Source organism: Xiphias gladius, chromosome 22 (genome assembly GCF_016859285.1).
Source record: "Xiphias gladius isolate SHS-SW01 ecotype Sanya breed wild chromosome 22, ASM1685928v1, whole genome shotgun sequence".
Classification (NCBI taxonomy): Eukaryota; Metazoa; Chordata; class Actinopteri; order Istiophoriformes; family Xiphiidae; genus Xiphias; species Xiphias gladius.
The window spans coordinates 21,878,103-21,897,931 of NC_053421.1; the positions used below are offsets into that span (position 1 = coordinate 21,878,103).

The 19,829-nt window shown below is 40.3% G+C and overlaps 3 protein-coding genes across 3 annotated transcripts; 1 reads left to right on the forward strand and 2 right to left on the reverse strand.

Moving 5' to 3' along the window:
• Positions 1 to 278: 278 nt before the first annotated feature.
• Positions 279 to 3,547, reverse strand: snip1 (Smad nuclear interacting protein). The gene is made up of 4 exons (XM_040116666.1): positions 3,178 to 3,547; positions 2,819 to 2,948; positions 1,468 to 2,009; positions 279 to 1,270 (listed from the first exon to the last, which is right to left on the reverse strand). The coding sequence occupies exons 1-4, from the start codon at positions 3,336 to 3,338 to the stop codon at positions 1,018 to 1,020; spliced, it is 1,086 nt and encodes a 361-aa protein (XP_039972600.1). The 5' UTR covers positions 3,339 to 3,547; the 3' UTR covers positions 279 to 1,017.
• Positions 3,548 to 3,837: 290 nt separating this feature from the next.
• dnali1 (dynein, axonemal, light intermediate chain 1) lies at positions 3,838 to 7,255 on the forward strand. Its single transcript, XM_040118433.1, has 6 exons — positions 3,838 to 4,008; positions 5,734 to 5,870; positions 5,951 to 6,120; positions 6,328 to 6,506; positions 6,794 to 6,958; positions 7,077 to 7,255. The coding sequence occupies exons 1-6, from the start codon at positions 3,928 to 3,930 to the stop codon at positions 7,110 to 7,112; spliced, it is 768 nt and encodes a 255-aa protein (XP_039974367.1). The 5' UTR covers positions 3,838 to 3,927; the 3' UTR covers positions 7,113 to 7,255.
• gnl2 (guanine nucleotide binding protein-like 2 (nucleolar)) lies at positions 7,202 to 18,777 on the reverse strand. The gene is made up of 16 exons (XM_040118432.1): positions 18,714 to 18,777; positions 17,826 to 17,910; positions 17,611 to 17,705; positions 16,938 to 17,077; positions 15,077 to 15,261; positions 14,873 to 14,939; positions 14,607 to 14,765; positions 14,374 to 14,487; positions 12,540 to 12,668; positions 11,263 to 11,367; positions 9,789 to 9,947; positions 9,284 to 9,391; positions 8,670 to 9,148; positions 8,210 to 8,292; positions 7,855 to 7,931; positions 7,202 to 7,672 (listed from the first exon to the last, which is right to left on the reverse strand). Exons 1-16 carry the CDS (start codon positions 18,775 to 18,777, stop codon positions 7,529 to 7,531), a joined length of 2,193 nt encoding a protein of 730 aa, XP_039974366.1. The 3' UTR covers positions 7,202 to 7,528.
• Between the last annotated feature and the right edge of the window lie 1,052 nt (positions 18,778 to 19,829).

Sequence of the window (19,829 nt, forward strand, 5' to 3'; positions counted from 1 at the left end):
CGGTGGATCACGTTTCTGAAGAAAACGAACGAGGTGCTTGCTTAAAGCCAAATTTGTTTGCCGTTTTGTGTCCAACCCCTCATGTAGCCAGATTATTTATCCTCGCCCAACTGAATAGAATTAAGAGTCTCACGCTGTAGATAAACGAAAAGAAACAAACAAAAAAAATAGATATGCAGAAAACAAGATGCGTAAATGCACGTGTCCGACAAATAATTGATTACTGTTCTTCAATCTGCAGTACAAAAGTCAAAGAATCAAACAAACAAACAAAAATGACACAATTCTGATGCCGTGTCTACATTAAAACTCGAGACAACAGAAATTTTCCTCTTTATTTACAGTACAAAAATGGAAATTTACTATGAATGCTGTGGGCCTCCAAACAGACAAAAATAAAAGGGGGAGTCTTTAAATACACACAACATTATCTACTATTGTCCCTACACTACAAAGCAAAAAAGGCAATACCACTTAAAGTTGCATGTATGTATGTATGCATGTATTACTCTGACAATAAGCAGTTTCCCCATTAAACATGAATCTAAAGTTCACATTCCACATTATCATTTACATTAACATATGCAGCCTGGACTTAGACAAGAAGTTAGTCTACAGGTATATTTGTACTCAGTGCTGTGATCCAAAAATATAAATTTAACTATTGTATTTAGCAAGATATCTTTATCTGGCACTGAGCACTTTTTTTATTTTAATTTTTTTTTATTTTTTATTGTGAGCACTATCAGATGAGAGATCAGTCATGCTTCACACAGACATTGCACAAACAACCTGAGAATAGGATGTCTTCTTTGAGACAGTTGTGGCAGGTTTAAGCAATAGTTCAGTAATTACAGAATAAACAAACCAGTCTTGTTCCATTATTCTAATAGAGTCCCACATTTACCAGTTTCATTCATTGTTCCACTCTCTGCAGAAACCGCTATTTGTTGAACTTTGATGATGGTGTTATTTTAAACCTGAATGAACTGAAGCAATACAGTTTGTGGCAACGATTTACTCATCGAGACCCTCATCCTCCTCTTCCTGCTTGGCGTCCACCTCACTCGTGTCTGAGAATTCGTGCAGGAGGACGTACTCGCGGCTGCTGAAGCCAAACTTGAGAACGTCTTTTTCTTTGAGCTCATAATAGCGCTGGGGATCGATACGCTTGTTGTTCAGGTAGGTGCCATTGCCAGAACCCAGGTCAATGATGTAAGGCCTTACCCTGCGGCCAGTGGTGCCGTCCGCACGCGTGAACTCCACCAGTCTGGAGAAATACAGACGTAATGGAAGACAAGTTTACTTACACAGCAAGAAACTCATCCACACATAATGCAACACACTGTTAAAAAAAAAATGACTACAGCTTGAATAGACTTCGTCTAAATTATACTGATTAACGTAATCAATATTTACAAAAAAATACCAAAATGAAAGACCTTAGTTGATGATTGTGGTTCTTACCTATACTGGAATACTGCATGTTGCTTGGAGCAGGAAGGATGGTCAATGGGGATATCAGCAATTCTTCTCTGCCGCCCCAACAAATAGGCACTCTGTCTGTGAATGTACATGACTGGAAGGGGTTCGTCATTCTTGAAAGGGTACAGACGCCATCTGCGCTTGGGAATCCGAGCCTCAGGTGGCTCGTTGTACTTGATCACTACCCCACGGAATGTGTTGGTATCTTCTGTGAGCGCCCCTGACAGTTCAAAGTTAGGCTTCTCCTTATCACCAGGAGGAGCATTTATGCCATCGCTCCCTCCTTCAGACTCTCCAAAACCATGTTCTTGGTTTTCGTCACGCCGCTGGTGGTTTTCCCTGCGCCGCTCATTGTGCTGCTGTCGCTCAGCTTGTTGGGAGGCGAGCGCGTCTCGTTCTCTGTGTCTGTCTCCGCCACGGTCTCTCTCCCGTGGTCTGTCTGATTCCCACCTGCTCCGCCTCTCCTCTGGCTGGTCGTTTCTTCTCCTCCGCTCATCACCACTACCCCGATGCTCATCCCGCTCCTGTGGTATTTGGAGAGAAGGCAGTTAAAGAAAGAAAGATTGTAAGCCCTGGATAAACCTTCCCAGTTACAGTTTATACAATCACTACCATTACAGAGGTTGTATTGTATGACATTCAGTAAGACTGATAAGACTGAAAATTGGCAGATTTTATGCTGTTATGTCTAGCAGCACTCTGCCGCTCTACATATGCCATATGCCACTTACAAATGGTAAGTAACTGTGACATGACAGCTACAACGTTCTGTGGAAATATACCATTTAAAATTGCTCATCAGACTATTATACTTACAAATAACAACCCCTCATAGACAGCTGTACCCTTTAAATATCTTTGTGGTAGCAAATAGTGGCTCTGCACACAACAAGCACAGCCTTTCTGATTCAGACCAAGTTTGACTGAGAAACCATTAAATTGTTTTCTGTGTATTTATTCAACTTTACAAAGTTGCTAACTGGCATGTTATGGTATCAACAGTTTTTAATGCACAACATGCCACTGGTTTGAGCATTAGGTGCCAATAGCCGTTGCAAAACCAGTGACCAAATGGGTTTATGTGAGCAGGAAATTGTATCTGTCAGTGGAGAGCCAATGGCACACTGACATAATAATGTACCATGTGCCAGTGCAGCAGCAGAGAAAGGTGCCAATTATCAACAATGTAATATGCTTGTAAACATGCTGAGTACTGGTCTCCCAATTTGTAGGCGACATACGGCAGCAAAAACAGTGAACTACCCTATTGCCACTTTTCGGTCGTCGCTACGTCCTATCAGGCTCTATTGCACCTCACTTAAAACCTAATCACCCGCTTTATTTTGACATCAGCCACACGATGGGGACTGCGACTTCTCCTGTTTCTGGGAGATCTGCTGCCTCGTCTGGCGGGAGATGCCTCTTTTCTGCCCGGTGAGCGGTCCCTTGTCCTGGCAGGGGACCTACATGAAGTACATGAAGTACATGAAGACTTTTACATAACACCCGTCTGAAAAACAAACACTGTTTCCGTTAAGGTGGAACTAGTATGTACTGTAGCTCCGTGTGTCAAAGGCTAACGGACAAAATCGACTATATTAGCTAATAAGGACTCACTGGCGAACTTCTGTCAAGTTAAATAACAAAACACGTGGCAATAGCGAGACGATACACCAACGATATCGTATATACCTGCTTGTTCTTCTCCTCTGTGGACTTAAGTTGCCGCTGGATCTCGACCTGGAGCGGCGTGATCTCTGTGGCCTAACAGGGCTCAGTTTCTCCTGCTTTATCTTAACTTTAGACTCCCGCTCCGGAGATTCTCTTCTTCTGTGTCGCTTTTCTTTGGCCATTCTAAAATAATTACACCGACTCAACTGTTAATGTGACAAAACACACACCAACGACCGCACAACCGTATATAAAAACAAAGGAAAACTCAAAAATGTAGCGATTACAAACTTCGGCTCTTGTTATCAGATCACGCACTTCCGCTTTCGTGCGGTACGCCGAGAATTTATCTCGGCCTGGTCGCTGTCCATTTTCCCCTTGGTTCCGTCATGACTGCGTATCTCATTTACTTGTTCTTCAATAAGGCCAGGGCTGTGTAAAGTGTGAAGGAAGGATAATTAAAAAAAAAAAAGTTAGAATGAAAATTTTCCTTAAAACACACAAAGCACATTGTGGGGCGTAAAAAGACACACGCGTATATATAAAAGCATGTATGTATGTATGTATGTATGAGAAATGACATTATTAACCGTATCGCTGATTCTACTCGGGCAAAACTGAAATGGAACGCCGGGACGCTGTTGCCAGGACAACGCAAACACAGTGCACCAACTTTGTCAACAACAAGCAACGATATTGAACCGAAACCCAAACCAAGAAGCTTCTGGTTTTAGTGTATAGCTTTAGTATTATTTTTCATAGCAAAACACTATGATTCCACCGGCCGAGTCTCTCCTGAAATACAGCAATCCAGTTTTGGTCAGCAAAAGTACGGACAGGAAATCACCGAAGGTGAGTTGACCGAACACCGCCGGCAGAGTATGATTAACGTGACCTGGATAAAGTAACGTAGGATGGAGGATTGAAAGAGTGGCAGGCAGAGGAGAAGAAAAACGGGAAATTAAAACAAAAGAGAGCAGAACACATTCTTCACAAACTGTTTACGGATGTAAATATGCTGCTGGGTGCCATGTATGCCAGGAAAGAACAGATTGGCACGTGTGTTTTTTAAATATATTCAGTACTGTGCAAAAAGTTTAAAGGCACTTGTGAAAAACGTGCGGTAACGTGAGAGTGATTTCAAAAATAACGCAAAGAATGGTTAACGTCATACCTTGTGCAATAAAGAGATTTTTATTTTCTTTTATTTTATTTAATCAAATCAGTATTTGCTGTGACCACCCTTTGCCTTTAAAACTGCATCAATTCTCCTCGGTGCACTTTCTCAAGGTACTTGACAGGTAGGTTTTTCGAAGCATTTTGGAGAACTTGCCACAACTGATCCGTGGATTTAGGCTGTCTCATTGTCTTTTCTATCTTCATGTAATCTCGGACTTACACCATGATGTTGAGGTCAGGGCTCTGTCGGGGCCAGACCATCTATTGCAGGTTGCAGGACTCCTTGTTCTTCTTGTCCCTGAAGATAGCTCTTTATGACTGGCTTTATGTTTGTAAGTTTGGGGTCGCTGTCTTGCTGCAGTATGAATTTGGGGCCGATCAGACGCCTCCCTCATTGTTATTGCATGATGGATAAGAATTTAAACATCTAAAGTGCCTAAAACCTTTGCACACTACTGTATATTCTGGACCATATTTTCTGTAGTAGAATTCACACCACTTAGTGTCACCACATATGCTCCTAGACCTGAGTGTTATCGAAATCCTTTACACATACAGTGTATGTTCTTAATTGGTAAAATTTTTAGCTCAGGACATATATCTCCCTGGACCAGTGGTTCCCAACCTTTGTGTCTGGAGCCCCACGAGGGGCAGCTGGACAAATCTAAGGGGTCATGAGATAAGAGAGCAGATGTTTATTTTTTCAGAATTTGATAACTTTTTGTGAATTACTGGATATTTATATCTCTTCAAGCCTCTAAAGGGTATTCAAATAAAACAAGAAAAAAAAAAATCTTTGGTTGGACTGGTCACAACTGGCAGACATATGTGTTGACTCCCAGGTAGGTTTTGCTTCAGTTTAAGGGGTCACAGGCCACAGACTGGGACCCTATGCCCTAGACACACTTGCGCTCACTTGTCTAAATAAAAAGTGCCTGAAAAAGTTTACCGTAACACGTGAGCGATTGATATTCATTAATTACATTAATTTACAAAAACCTTCAAAAGCTAATATGCAGTATGTTTTTGTTAATAGAAATAAGCATCAAAGTGTCAAATGTAAACTCTTGAAATGCTTACACAAAGACAATGGCAGCTACAAGCCACATCTTCTGTAAGACTGGTCTGCCGTTATTACTTTGCTTTCTTATAAATGGCACAGCTTGGGTCGTGGAACAACGCTGTCAGTGACTGAACAGCTTCCCCTTGTGGGGAGAATCGGTACCCTGCTAAAATGTGAATGAGTGAGTTTGTGAACGTATGAGTCACATATAAAGCAGATCCATAAGATGAAGAAAGGAAATATGTAAAATGGTATCAGCTATTTTAAAAATATTTAATCGGGATAGGTAACATTAAGTACATGCAATATATCACATAAAATACTTTTCACTACAGGGGCGTCCTTTGAGAGTGAGCCCTCAGCAGCCTGTTGACTCTAGCCCTGTTCCACCTCCTCCTAAACCCAAATCAGCCTCCACAGAGGCCACCAAGCAGGAAAATGAGGAGATCCTGAATGCCATCCTTCCACCAAGGTACATTTTACCTCACCTTCAGTATGTTGCTCAGCAGGTTCAAGCCACTTTGTCATTTATCTCAACTTCTGCCATTGCAGGGAATGGACGGAGGGGAACCAACTGTGGGTGCAGCAAGTGTCAAGTGCACCTTGTACAAGAACGGATGTCGTGCACCTAGAGGAACTCCTGGACACGAAGCTGCAGCAAAGGCAGGCCAGAGAAACTGGCATCTGCCCTGTCCGCAGGGAGCTCTATTCCCAGTGCTTTGGTAAAGAGGAGGTTGAGATGCTGGTGATCACTGAGGTCAATTTATTTACAATGATGGACGATACATACATAGCTAAAGGACATAAACTAAAGCTAGTTTTGAGTTGCATATGGCTTGATTTCTATCTTTATTAGGCACACTTTCACCCACAGCAACATACTGTACAACTCAACTCTTATTATCCTCTTAATGTTCTATTTCTTTAAGATGAGCTAATCCGACAGGTGACCATCAACTGTGCTGAGAGGGGTCTGCTGCTGTTGCGGGTCAGAGATGAGATTCAAATGACTATTGCTGCCTACCAGACCCTGTATGAAAGCAGTGTGGCTTTCGGCATGAGGAAAGCACTGCAGGCTGAGCAGGGCAAGGCTGACATGGAGAAACGAGTGAGGGCATTCAGTTATTTACGTTACTTTTTATGAATGAACAAATACACACAGGTACAATGACCCCAAAATTTGAAATTTTGCAGCAATTTGTAGATAAGTGAGAGATTTGAGTTGCCACTCATTTAAAGATATGAGATTACAATTATAGACTGTCTTTCAGTTAGGTGTCCAGCAGAGAGCACAATTTCTCTTCACAAGTTACTGTAAACTAAGGATGGTGGCAGTACATTTTACAATGTTGAACCTGCTTCTGCAACTTACTTACAAGTTTGTTACGTATCTAGATCGCTGATCTGGAGAATGACAAACAAGACCTGAAGAAACAAATGAACGAACAGAAAGCCAGATGTGATGCGACTGAAAAGAGAGAAAATGAAAGGCGACAGGTGGAGGAAAAGAAGCAAACAGAGGAGATACAGTTCCTGAAGAGAACCAACCAGCAACTCAAGGTGAGGTTTCATACCATAATTACATACAAAAGAAAAATGTCTTTTTCAGATCAAGCATCAACAGTAGCTGTGTTGCCTGTCCTAAGATTTTTATCAGCTTATTTGTCTCTCTTTTCAGACCCAACTGGAAGGGATCATTACACCAAAGAAATAACTTCAAAAACTGAGATGCCATTTCCCAGTACAGAATGTTACTTTGTCTTTTGTCTCGTTTCCCAATAATATCAATTAATGTAAACTGAGTGTGATTAGCAAATATTTTATTTTTCTTTAACAGCATGACAAGTACAATTACTGTACATTTCTCTTGAACGTCAAGAGAACTTTACACTTGTAAATGATGAATGAAATGTCATTCAAAAACAGAAAGTTGTTGAAGGGAAAAGAAAGTTGAAAAGGCAAGATACAAAGTCATTTTCTTGAGGGACAGTAAAGGTCAGGATAAGGCCATTTAACACTCAGCTTACATTCCACCTTTCATCAACTCTACATTTTCAATTTAAAAAACATGGCCTTTTTGGCTAATTTAAATAAGGATTTATTTCGTATGTTTTGTTTTATAACTCCAGTCTAGTGCTTTGATCTTTTGGCCTTTTGGCCGTCTGTGGCTGATGCTGGGGCCTTTCTGTTCTTGTTCTTGTTCTTCACATTGTGTGTTTCATAATAGCGTACACCAACTCTCTTTGTCCTCTTAGCACGGTCCATCGCTCTTCTCTGTAAAGACAGACAAAGAGGACCAGGGGGACAAAAAAAAAAAAGATGAAATATTCTGTTACAAAACACCAGAGCTTTCATCTTCATTCCTGTTACATCAGAAAGAGGAATAAAAATTCATCTAACATATCCACTCAGAGAAACTGGCCTGTTTGACATCAGAGAGAACAGACACTTCATACCTGTTTAGAGGTCAGTTTGCGTGGGTGGGTGGACTCCTCATCCTCAGCTTTCCTCTTCTTGCTCTTCTGATTGTTATCTGAATTCAAACAAAGATGAACAAATTTGATGTCAGTTCCTGACTGGATCTCAATGTCAACCTGACCCAAACCATACAAATTTAATTTGTATAGGTACAAGTAACTACTGTGCAAATCAGTAATTATGTATTTGTGTGTCAAACATGGAACAAAACATCATTATACCAGTAAGACAGCATGTTTTTGTGCTGGTATCTCTAACCAAATCTGATGCATTTTCTAAAATAATTAGTGTTCACCACCATACAAAGTTGTGACAAACATGTCGATTGACTACCTTTCTTTTGTGCTTGCTTAGCTGCTGCCGCTTGTTTAGTCTTTATGTCTGTGAATGCTTTCTCAGACATTGCCTTAGGTATCCTGTCCAAAGAGAAGAAAAAAGCAAATCATTACCCCACAACAAACAGGTCACCCCTGTTGGGATCTGCTGAAATGAACCGTAATTAATTTAAGCTCAGTGTAGCTATACAACTGTTATTTGCCCTTGGTCTTCAGTGTGTCGGCTGAATTTTAACATGAAGAGATGCAGAAAGTGCACAATGGCATCCAAAAGTTATGGAAACAGGCCACCATTCAGACAGTCAAACTGATCACTGCTAGTCTTCAGGGGATTAAAGGCTGGTTAGCACGGACCAGCTAAAATGCACGGCATCTCTCTGCCTGACAACTTCATGGTTGCTTTAAGACATGAGGGCAAAGAAAATATGCAAGTGAGGTTTGGGCGAGAGCAGACTGACCGGATTGCAGAGAAGCGTTTGGATTTGGCCCGGTCCAGGAACTGCTTGTACTTAGCGATCTTCTCATCCAGCTCACGGATTACCTCGCGTGAACTGTTGTTGCCATTTGCTTTGCCTGTGTGAGTGGTTGTGGGCTCGGAGACCTCAGTTTCTCCATCAGCTGGCTCAACACTGGTCCCGTCTTCCTCTCCAACCTCTTCTTCCTCACTATCTTCCTCGTCATCAGAGCTGGAGAAGTCAGACATGTCCAGGTCAGGCATCTCCACGGGAACCAAATCTTCCTCGCTGAACTCAGGTGCCACGTTAATCTTGCCAAAGTTCTGTCGCACATTAGCCAGAATCTTCTGGACCTGGTCCTTCTGTCTCTGCTGCCGCTGCTGTTGTTCCTCGTGTTCTTCTGAAGTGGCGTCCAGATTGTCTGGCTGTTCCCCCTGCACATTCTCAGCTACCTCTGAAGGTCCTTCAACTGGCAGTAGCTCCTTGTATTAGAAAAATAACAGTAAAAAAACATGGGTTGAAGCATAGGGCATGGGTTGCTGTGGGAAAAAAAAAAAAAAAAAAAAAAAGAGTAATTTACTGAACAAACACAGGGGGAAAATTCAGTAAACGCTTACCTCTTGATCCCCCTCAGGTCCAGGGGGTTTCACAAAGAATGGGATACGTCCTCTCTGCCAATCGTTCAACACCATTTTCGAGACCGTAGTGAGATCTGGCTCACCACCCTGCACGATACCAGGAATATACTGCTCAAGCTTTGGATTTAAAACTAGTAGTTAACATACACTTTGCTATTTAACTGAAATCCACCCAAGGTACAGCATTAAATGTAGGAAAGCAAAAAAAATGACCAGATGTATGAAGGAGTTGCTTGTGCACGTCATAAAGTGGACAATTAAAATACTCCGGTCTGCAAATGAAGCATTTGCATAATACACAACAAATGCTTTAACTGAAATGAGTAGTCATACTGACTATGAAGTTTTGTTTTGTAACCATACTGTCTGCTTGTAGAACCTTTATGGCATATTTTTATGAAATAAATAAATGTATAGAATAAAAACTTGAAGCAAAGGAGTGTTGTTAAGGTCCTGCAAGAAAATGAAAGAGGAACATTCAGACCTTTAGAAGTTTCCCAGTGCGAAATGCCAGCTTCTCCAGGAAGTCTTCAGCAGAGTCCCAAGTAGGGATACGGTAGGTCTTCTGTATGTACTCTGGCTTGGCCCGCTCCAGTACTGCCCCAATGTGCTCTTCTGGGTTCCTGATCTTCTCCACTTGAACCTTAGTTAGGAAGGGGAAGAAAAAGGCATGCAATGTAGATATGAACCTGCAGCCTTTCAGTTACGGGGACTGCATGTTAAACCTGTAATCCGGAAAAAGGATCCAGAGGATCAGAATTGGAGCTGATCAAGGTTTTTTTTTTTTTTTACAGAAGGGTATTAGCAGTATGAAGACCAATCCACTTTGAAATCTTTCTTCATTACTCTCCAGTTACTCAGGAGCTGTCAAAATGCCACATTAGCAATTGGTGGATTATTGTGAGTAACTGGGACACTGTTTCTGCAAAAACACATTGCTGTTAAGTTTTTCAGATGCTACTGTTTTCCAATGCTATGAAGACGACAAATTGTGTCGGTTTGATGGCAAAAGTACATGAGGCAGATAGCACAAAAACTCAACAGATGAAGGGAATTAGAATCAGCACGTTACAGTTTACATTCATGTCTGTCCAGACTGATATAATATACATGTATGTAGTGAAGACTTTGAAGGTTTTTAATAAAAAGATATTAAGTGTATTTGCAAAACATGATGTCACAGTGAAGTTGATCTTTGACCTTTTGGATATAAAAAGGTCACCACTTAATCTTTTTATCCTATTAGACATTTGTGTTTGTCATAATTAGACTATGAATTCTTGAGTTATGGCCAAAAACATGTTTTGAGAGGTCATAGTGACCTTGACCTTTGACCACCAAATTCTAATCAGTTCATCCTTGACTCTAAATGGACGATTTTACCAGATGTAAAGAAATTCTCTCCATTTGTTCCTGATATAATGTATTCACAAGAGTCGAATAGATGTGAGGTCACAGTGACCTTGACCTTTGACCATCAAAATCTAATCAGTTCATCCCTGAGTCCAAGTGAATGTTTGTGCCAAAGTTGAAGAAATTCCCTCAAGGCATTTCTGAGATATCGCATTCAAGAGAATGGGATGGGCAGATGTATGTAGGTATAGTCAGGCACAGAAGTATTTGGACAGTGACACAGCTTTTGTAATTTTGCCTTTGTACACCACCACAATGGATTTGAAACAAAGCCATCAAGATGTGATGAAGTGTAGACTTCCAGCTTTAATTCAAGGGGTTTAACAAAAATATTGCATTAACCATTTAGGAATTACAGACATTTTTATACAAAGTCTCTAATTTTCAGGTGTGGTACTGTTCCTTCATTATTTCATGACATAATAACCAGATAAAAGGTCTGGTGTTGATTCTGAATGTTGAAGTTGAATTTACATTTGCATTTGGTAGCCCCCCCCCCCGGCCATCACCAACGCAGAGGCATAAAAAATTAAATAGAGACTTACCACTCCTTTCAAGACAATATCAGATTCACTGTCTTCTGAAGGGTAGACAACACCGGGGCAGTCAATGAGGAAAATGCGCCTCATCAAAGTGATGTACTGCCACACCTAAAATGGAAAAAGATAACTGTTGGGTGCATGGTAAAATCATTTCAGTTTCACACGACGTGAAATATATATATAAGCTTCTTGCTCTTTATTGATATGAAAAGATGAGACATTTCTTTTCATATCAACTAGACAAATATGATTAGTGGGCCAGCAAAATGTAAAACAGATTTACCTTTGGGAAAAGCAAAGTAAAGACTGTATAGAATCTGGTCAAGATCATAATCACAGCTTCTTTTCTTCTCTCTCCTAATTAAAAAAACTTCCCCCCCTTCAATGACTGGTTCATCAGGTAGGGGGATTTGTGATTAACTATCCACATAAACACAAGTGCACATCCATTCTAAAAAATAAAGGAATAAGAGTCACAGCTGTGCTGCGGATCATGAGCTTGTTTGGCTGTCAGTAAACAGTGTCGAGTATGTGGCAAGAATCAAAGACAAGGTGGGAAATAAAGCAGTGCTGGCCACAGGCCCATCAGATTCACTGGATAGGTGTGCAAATAAATCTCTCCTCTGCTATGGTCCAAGTTCACAACTTTCGCAAGCATGGAAAGTAAAGATATTTTCCCCTTTCTTTCCCCTTGACCCTTCTTTGGACATTTGGGTTTTCAGACCCTTGTTCGTTTCCAAACAGGATAAGCAGCCCAAGAGAGAGGAAATTAAGGATAAAAATGGTTGTTGTTCTTTCTCTTGGCCCAGTCTCCACTTAGATTTTCAGTTACATAGTTAAGAACACCGAGTCGACTATTTCTGTTGTTGCAGCTATCAACGATTACAGAGTTTAGAAAAGTAACATGCATCTTTTCACCTCATGTCACCCTCCCACTGAATCAAAGCTCCTTTTTGCACTATATATATATATATATATGTATATATATTCAAATATGTACTATTGCCCTGAATCTTTTCTTTCCGTATTCTACTGTCTAAGCCTCTGAGCCACGTCAGACAAATTTCCATTAGGTTGTGACTGACTGCGGTGTTCATTTGCATTCAGTTTCATCTGAATTTATTGCCAGATATCCTCGGTGTTGTTATAAGGCACAATGTATGCAAACCTGTAGAGTTCACATTAATAATCGTCTTAAGAAATCAAGAAACTGTCGTTTCTTGTGATCTGTTTACAGGTCTGCCTCCTGCAGCATGGGCGAGATGATACATGGACATTACCTTTGTTTCTCCGGCAAGGGGTGCCACATTGCAGACCTTCTTAGACCGCAGTGTGTTGATGACTGAGCTCTTTCCCACATTAGGGTAGCCAATGAAACCCACACTTATCTGTTTCTTGTCTGTGTGGAGCTGTGGGAGACAAAAAATAAAGTCAGTGTTGAGTTTCGTAAACAACAGTCTCAGTCTCTTCTGAGTTCATTGAGGTAATTTTAGATGGGGCTTTGCTGCCATTAAAACAAGTGATCTTGTCATTGTTTCAGAACTACAACATAGTTTGTTCAAAACACATACCAAAGAATATCTTAAAAGAATTTTTTATGTAAACAAGACAATTGTGAAGATCTAAAACCTTTTAAAAACAAGATATAGAACTCTCTTTTATATCTCGTGTTTGTCCTGCGGGGTTAACTCTGAAGGCTGTTTTGGAAAAGGTTTTTTGCCTTGTTATCTCCTGACTTTTCTGTGAATGTGGTCCAACAAGAGAGAAATTTTTACAGGGAAAGGAACACACAACCTTCTCTGTGTCTCTCTCATAAAAGCCAGTTTAAATCACAATATTAAATCTAACAAGAACATTCCATTTGAACATTAAACTGCTTTTATTTCTTGACCTTTTAGATCTTCTAAATCCCACACTTTCATAAAAATGCTTCATTCCACAGCCCCTACATCACATTGGCCGTTCAGGTGGGTTCAGACAAAACCATTTATCAAAACCTTTTATCATGTTAAATGTAATATTAGGTCTGGTTAGAGATACATGTTATAATGTAGTAAAAGTTTTGGAAATTTGTTTAAGGAACTATTTTCAGATAAAGTTACTATGGGAATGATACAAGAATGTCTTTTGCGCAATCAAGTAACTTAAATATGTAACAAATAGAGGAATACTTTATCATCACATTGATGCATATATCTAATGATGTCAGTTATTCAGTGGGCTGTAGTCAAACAAAGAAAATCTGCACATTATCTCTAGATTAACTGAATTGTCCGCAGTGCACCAAGTGCGCTATACCTAGAAGCCCTATTAGCCTAAATGAATTATAAATAAACATAAAAAGCTAGTATTTGCAGCATATTAAAGAATTGCAACCTAATTATTTTAAACTGAAATGATAACAACAGACTCAGAGCAGACCAGCGTGCACCTGCCCATATCCATACGATTTCCGAAAATAGAACTATATCAACTGGTGATCCCAGCACAAGAAGTATTGAGGAATACAGACTCAAAGCTTCAAGCATACAACGCGTAAGTTGACCGAGCATCCTAACGGAGACAAGGTAGCATACCGCTTTTAGATGATTTGCCATTTTGGTTGTTGAGTTGTGATATGCTAACTGCTGTTTGTAAAGATTACACTTAACTTTTTGGTGATCGGTTTGAACCAAATGCAGCAACACCGATGACTTCTTTGACATGGTGTCAATTAGTTTGGAGCTGACTCCAAGTAAACGTTCAGAAAATGTTCATAAACGTTGAATAAGTTAGACCTAGCAGTCTCCATTAGTTTGGGCTAGAGTTCAGAGTTTTGAAACTCAACCAACTCACAGGCAGTCTGTCTCTCCTGCTGCCGAAAATAACGGATTAATCCTGGAAGGTTACTGATGTAGCGCTTTTGTCCTTACGAAAGTAACAATGTCAATGACCTGACTAATGAGTATTTGGCTAGCTACCTGTGTATCAACACAAATGCAAATTTCTACCAACTGTCAAATCTTCATAATCTTGCATAATGGCATATTTCTCAACTCTTATGTTGATAGATTAAAAGAGGCTTGTGAAAAATCAAATATGTTTTGACATATTGAATTTCAGGTATGTGCTTACCTTGCCAAACTGCCTGAGCAGCTGGATGAGGGAGCCCTTACCAAACGAGTTTGTGAGGCTGGCATGGAAAGCCAGAGTGGGGTACTCTTGGGACAAAACAGCAACCCACCGTTTCTGGTCCAGAGTTGAGAGGAGACAAAATACCGTCATGTGATGTCATACTACGAAAAGACAGACAGCATCCCTCTCAGCCAAATGGGAAAACAAAGATGAACATGTTGTAAATATCTTACCGTGACCCAAGTGGGGATCAGGTCACACTTGTTTAGCACAAAGATCAGATGTTTCCAGGGTTTCTCCTTCTTCAGATATGTCTCTATGCTTTTGGAGCGTGTTCCCATGGGATCACGGGCATCCAGCACTTGGATGATGACATCAGATGAGTCAATCACCTGTTATAATAAAACAGTCAGGAATGCACAATGTCCCCATAACTCTTTAGTATACTAACTCTACATTAACATAATGAACAGTACTGTGAGGAAGATGGAAACGATACCTTGTAAAGTTCTCCCCAGATCCTCTTGGACTGACCCTTCTTGAAGATTTCCTCACGTGCTTCCTCCCTGTTGCAAAATGAGAATAAAAATTAAAAACGACAACAAACAATATATTCCTACCTTTACATATGAAAATTCAGCAACTTAGTTCCTGACCAGTTAGACGTAGCGTGTATTGATGCAGTATCTCTCGAGAATCTTACCGGACCCCTGTGTCCTCTGTCACCAGGTCTTTGTCCTTGTCTGCACTGTAGCTCAGGGCTGAGGCCTCAGCCTTCTCTACGAGGTCTTTCATATCCGCCACCATGAGACTGGGCCTTTTTCTCTGAGCCTTAGGTCCAAATGTGGTCTCAAAACCTTCCGTGTCTAGAATGTGCACCTTGGAGTTCTGCAGTTGTAGAAAACGAGACCAAATTATCAAATCAGACTTGTGTTAAAACTCCGACCATTGTTTTCCTTCAACAGCACTAGTTGAGATGTTTTACTCTGCTCAGACACATACAAGTGATTTCTTGGGATGTCCTATGTAATATACCTTCACTCTGCAAATTTAGCTTAGAGTAGCCACTTATATTAAAATTAAATGAAGCCAATCCAACTTAGATATGTTATGTTTGGTCTACCAAATATCTGTGCCATTAAGCATATACACTGTATAGACTGCATCACAGGTTTTGTTATGTAGTACAGTGCCCATTACTGTTTTGTATATTATTTGTTGAAATATGATTGTCAGCGTGGATTGTTGTGCCATGACAACTTGGACAACTTCTCTTGATCCACAATATGAATAAAATACTGAAGAAAAAATTACGCCACAAGTTGCAGTTGGATTGAAAAAATAATAGCTTATGAGATGTGCACAGTAATATTCTACTGAAACAGGTGAGGCAACAGGAAGAATGGGTTTTTTTCTATTTTACAACCAATTTTACAGTCAATGTGATACAGATTCAGACCGAGTCACAGAACAAATGCATACAGTCAGCAGAACAACCAAATATGCGATGACCAAGCGGCCAAGTCTGTGCCGATGCTGATTAAGTGTTCCAATGATCTTAAATCACAAGCCATCCTTCTATTGCGTCACTGCTATGAGGGGCAGGGGACAAACAGTTCACGACTTTGTCACAAAACAATACTTTTTGAGGCTTTAGGTTTCCTTGACTGCCAAGATCCTCTACAGAGCCTCCCGGGTATTTGAAAATAAACGAACCAATCCTCTTCTGAACCACAAACTCTGATTTAATTCATCTGCCTTTTTGGAACAAGATCATTCCACTGGTCAATCAACGGTCAGACATCTGAATTCGAGAGTTGTTTTTCAGTTATTCACTAAGTGTTTTACCAAAATCACCAAATGTCCTAACTTGGTTGTGACACTGTTAGTAGATGAGTACGTCTTTACTAAGATGGGAAAACAATGCTGTGCATATGCATGAATGTACTGACCTGACTGGCTGATCCCATACAGTCATAACTTTAATGGAACATGCACAACTAGAAAAAGCAAATGAAAGAAAAGAAAATATACCAGAAGACGTGCTTTTCTGCAACTTGTCAATAATTAATTAATAAAAATTATTTTTTAATTAGAAAAAAATAAAAAAGACTAAAACAGATCCAATGATATGTTGGAAGAGAACAAGGAGAACTGGATGTTATTTGGAACTGTGTTGGTTTTGGGTTGGAAAAGTTCAAGCCTGGCGGAAGGCAACTCTCTCATGCCAAGCACAGTGCCAATACACTCAGGGTCACACTGGGGCAGAGAGAGAATTCAAGGAGGATTAAAGTGAGGCCTTGTGTTCATCTCACCCCATAAAATTCCTTGAAACAAGCTACCGAGGAAACAAGAGGCATGATTCTCATTGCTAGGTATAAGACAGTTCAAAACATAATAAAACTCATAATAAAATTTATAGGTGTTAATTCAGACAAACAATGCAAATCCCCTCTGGAGAGCATTCTTAGAGCCACAAGGACCATCACAGAGAATGCACAGGACAAAAAAACAAATTATTCTTCCTTTAAAGTAAAAAGAGGTTTTATACCCTTTATACTCACATGAGCTTTGACTCTATCATGCAAAAGGGACATGGGGAGTTTGCTTTGCCTCATCACCACACGATACGGATCCTTTTGTATTGCTCCCATCTCTTCCTGGAACTTCTGGAGAGACGACTGTTTGATCACACGGGTATTTGCTGAAATACAGTTGATGACGATGAGTGTGAGTGTGCCCCGGTTAATTTAGATATTCAGTCTTTAAACATATTTATAACCCCTTGTCTCACTGATTCCCAATTTTTCCTTTCACTCACTGATGAGTTATATCAGGGATACTCAAACTTGTTAATTAAAAGGTTCACATATGAATTGGAAGGCTCCTTCTTTCCACATCTTCCTTTAAAGCAATACATATGGGCAAACGTCATATTGTTAAATTTACCTAACAGCAGCAACTGGCACTCATACATTTGGCAAAATGCCCTTCAAATAGATTATATTATTATCAACATGACCAGGTCTTGGTAAGGGCAGTGGGGTAAATTTAAACAGACAACTTAAAATTTACCGTGCTGGAAAAATATCCTTGTTCAATGTTGCCTTGTTTATTAACAAACATGAACAAATACAAGCATAATTCAAACGAGGAAGCCAATGTGGTCTCCCTCCCACCACAGCAGACACTGCTAGAAGATGGACAACCTATACAACATTAAGGAAGTGCACTTACCAAACCATTTGATGTTAGGTTCAACTCTGGCTACAGTCCCTGGAGCCACAGTGGACTGGTACTGTAAAGGTTTGATAACTTTTCCACGGTTATTACTGGAAACACAAGATCAGAGTCAGTGCGAACAGAGCACTTACTGTTATATTTCACTTCCACTTACAACATCTGCCAATCAGCAGCTCACAGGAATAATGCAAATCTTTATCATCAATTACCATCTCTGTTTTTGTCTGTACATATTCAGACGCTTGATAGTGGCTCGGTCCCTCATGTTGTTCCCACCAGCACCTTGGGATCGATCTGAGAAATACATGTACAGTTAGTTTAATGTTTCATCTGTTCAAAAACAAACAAACACTTGTTATCATAATACACACACTTGCCGGCTTATTAGGTACACCTAGCTATTATCAACCCAGTCTAATACGACAGCCCTGCAATAAATGCTACCTTCAGAAAGGTTATGATGTTCATGCTTTAGTTGAAACTGTTTAAGAGAGGTGTTGATTGAATTTCATGGTCATTTTGGAGGCTGCAATAAATTGTTCTGTTAAGTTATATAGTTTTATACTGTGAAGTGTTTCTACCTTTTTGTCTCTAAAACAGGTTCGATAAATACATAAATAATAACCTTTACGAGGGTTTAGTTTATTGTAGGACTGTTACATGAGACTAAACTAGTATCAGCTGGGTGAAACTGTCAACGGAGTTTATTCATTTTCAAGCAACACCCGAGCTGCTCTAGGAGACGTCTTACGACCAACTGATAGTAGCAGTAGGTCCCAGACTTTAGCAACCATGAGCCTAAACACTTCCACGCGTTCCCTCAAAGCTGAGTACTTCAGTGTCAAATTTAAAAGGCCCAACGCTACGCTAGGCTACGCTAGTGCTGTGGCAGTAGCTATGGTGAACTTTTAGCTAAGCCCACCCCGAGTTGCGTGATTCACTTTGACACACTTTTACATGTAATGCTAGCGATTAGTTTAATTTAAAAAAGGAAAAAAGAAGCCACACATGTCTTTTACAGAGCACAGTATCGCCCGGCTAGCGAAATGTAGCATTAGCTGTAAACAAACTGTCTGGGTAATGGGGGTTTAGCTCACCAGGGTTGCTGCTGGACGACGAGGGGTTTATCGAGCTTTTCCCCTTAAACCGAGGCTTCACCATTTTGACGGCTTAGTCGGCAAAGCCTTGTACGGACAAAGAAACAGTCGAGACCACGTGAAAGGTGCCTGAAAGCTGAAGTTCAATCGCTATTATTCCCCCCAGCTCAAAACTGTACACCGTACACGTGTTGTACGGTGGGTGAAGCAGGAAGGACGTCACCGGGGGGAACGACGGGAGCCAATCAGAGAGCTCCTGTGAGTGCAACCGCACACGGACTGTCTGTATGTTGCAATAATTGTCAGCTGTATAACATTTATATGGGCTCTTGTGTGAACATATTCACGGTGATTTATGTCCAATGAAAGCATGTAAAACTCGGAGAGGTTGTCTTGAAATTCATCGTGAACTTAGCTGTGTCTGCAGCGGTATAAATTTATACATTAAAAACATTGCCTCCAAAAGTAGGTTCATTAAAAACAAAGCGAAGCGGCAAATCGAGCATCTGTCACTTTGAAATGCAGAAAAGTTTCAAAGAATATTTCAACAGACTCTAGAACTCAATAACACTTCTTTACTTTATGTAAACGTTACATTGCTATACTCTTTTTATCCCAGAAGAGGGTGCAACACTGTTTCTATTAGGAAATTTTCATATGCCAACATGCCCTGCTGAATGGCCATGGTCTGCCATGCTTACTTTAGCCCTTCATTAACTGAGTGGCTGCTGTCTACAATTTGAATTAAATAGTAAGGGTCACAGGAGACACAAGACTTGAGCGGAAAATGTGTTTTGCATGTTAAAAGAGCTGCGGTAGTTGAATAAATGTGCTTAGGTTAAAATAGGGCAAGAAAAGGGATCCATGAACAGGGATGAGGCAGGGAGTTTTGAAATACTGAGGTCACAGTTTCCCTGGTTCACCAAACAAATCCCCAGAAAGCTATTGTTAGGATTTATCCTATTTTATTTCATCAGTTAGCTGTTCAATTATATGTTTTCTGTATTTTTTTCTCCAAGATGAAGGTCTCAATGTTGATTCAAAGCCTGCTCCACTCTACAAGGAATAAAATTCTGGAGGGGAAATACTGAATCATTACTTTTTTGTTGTACTGAA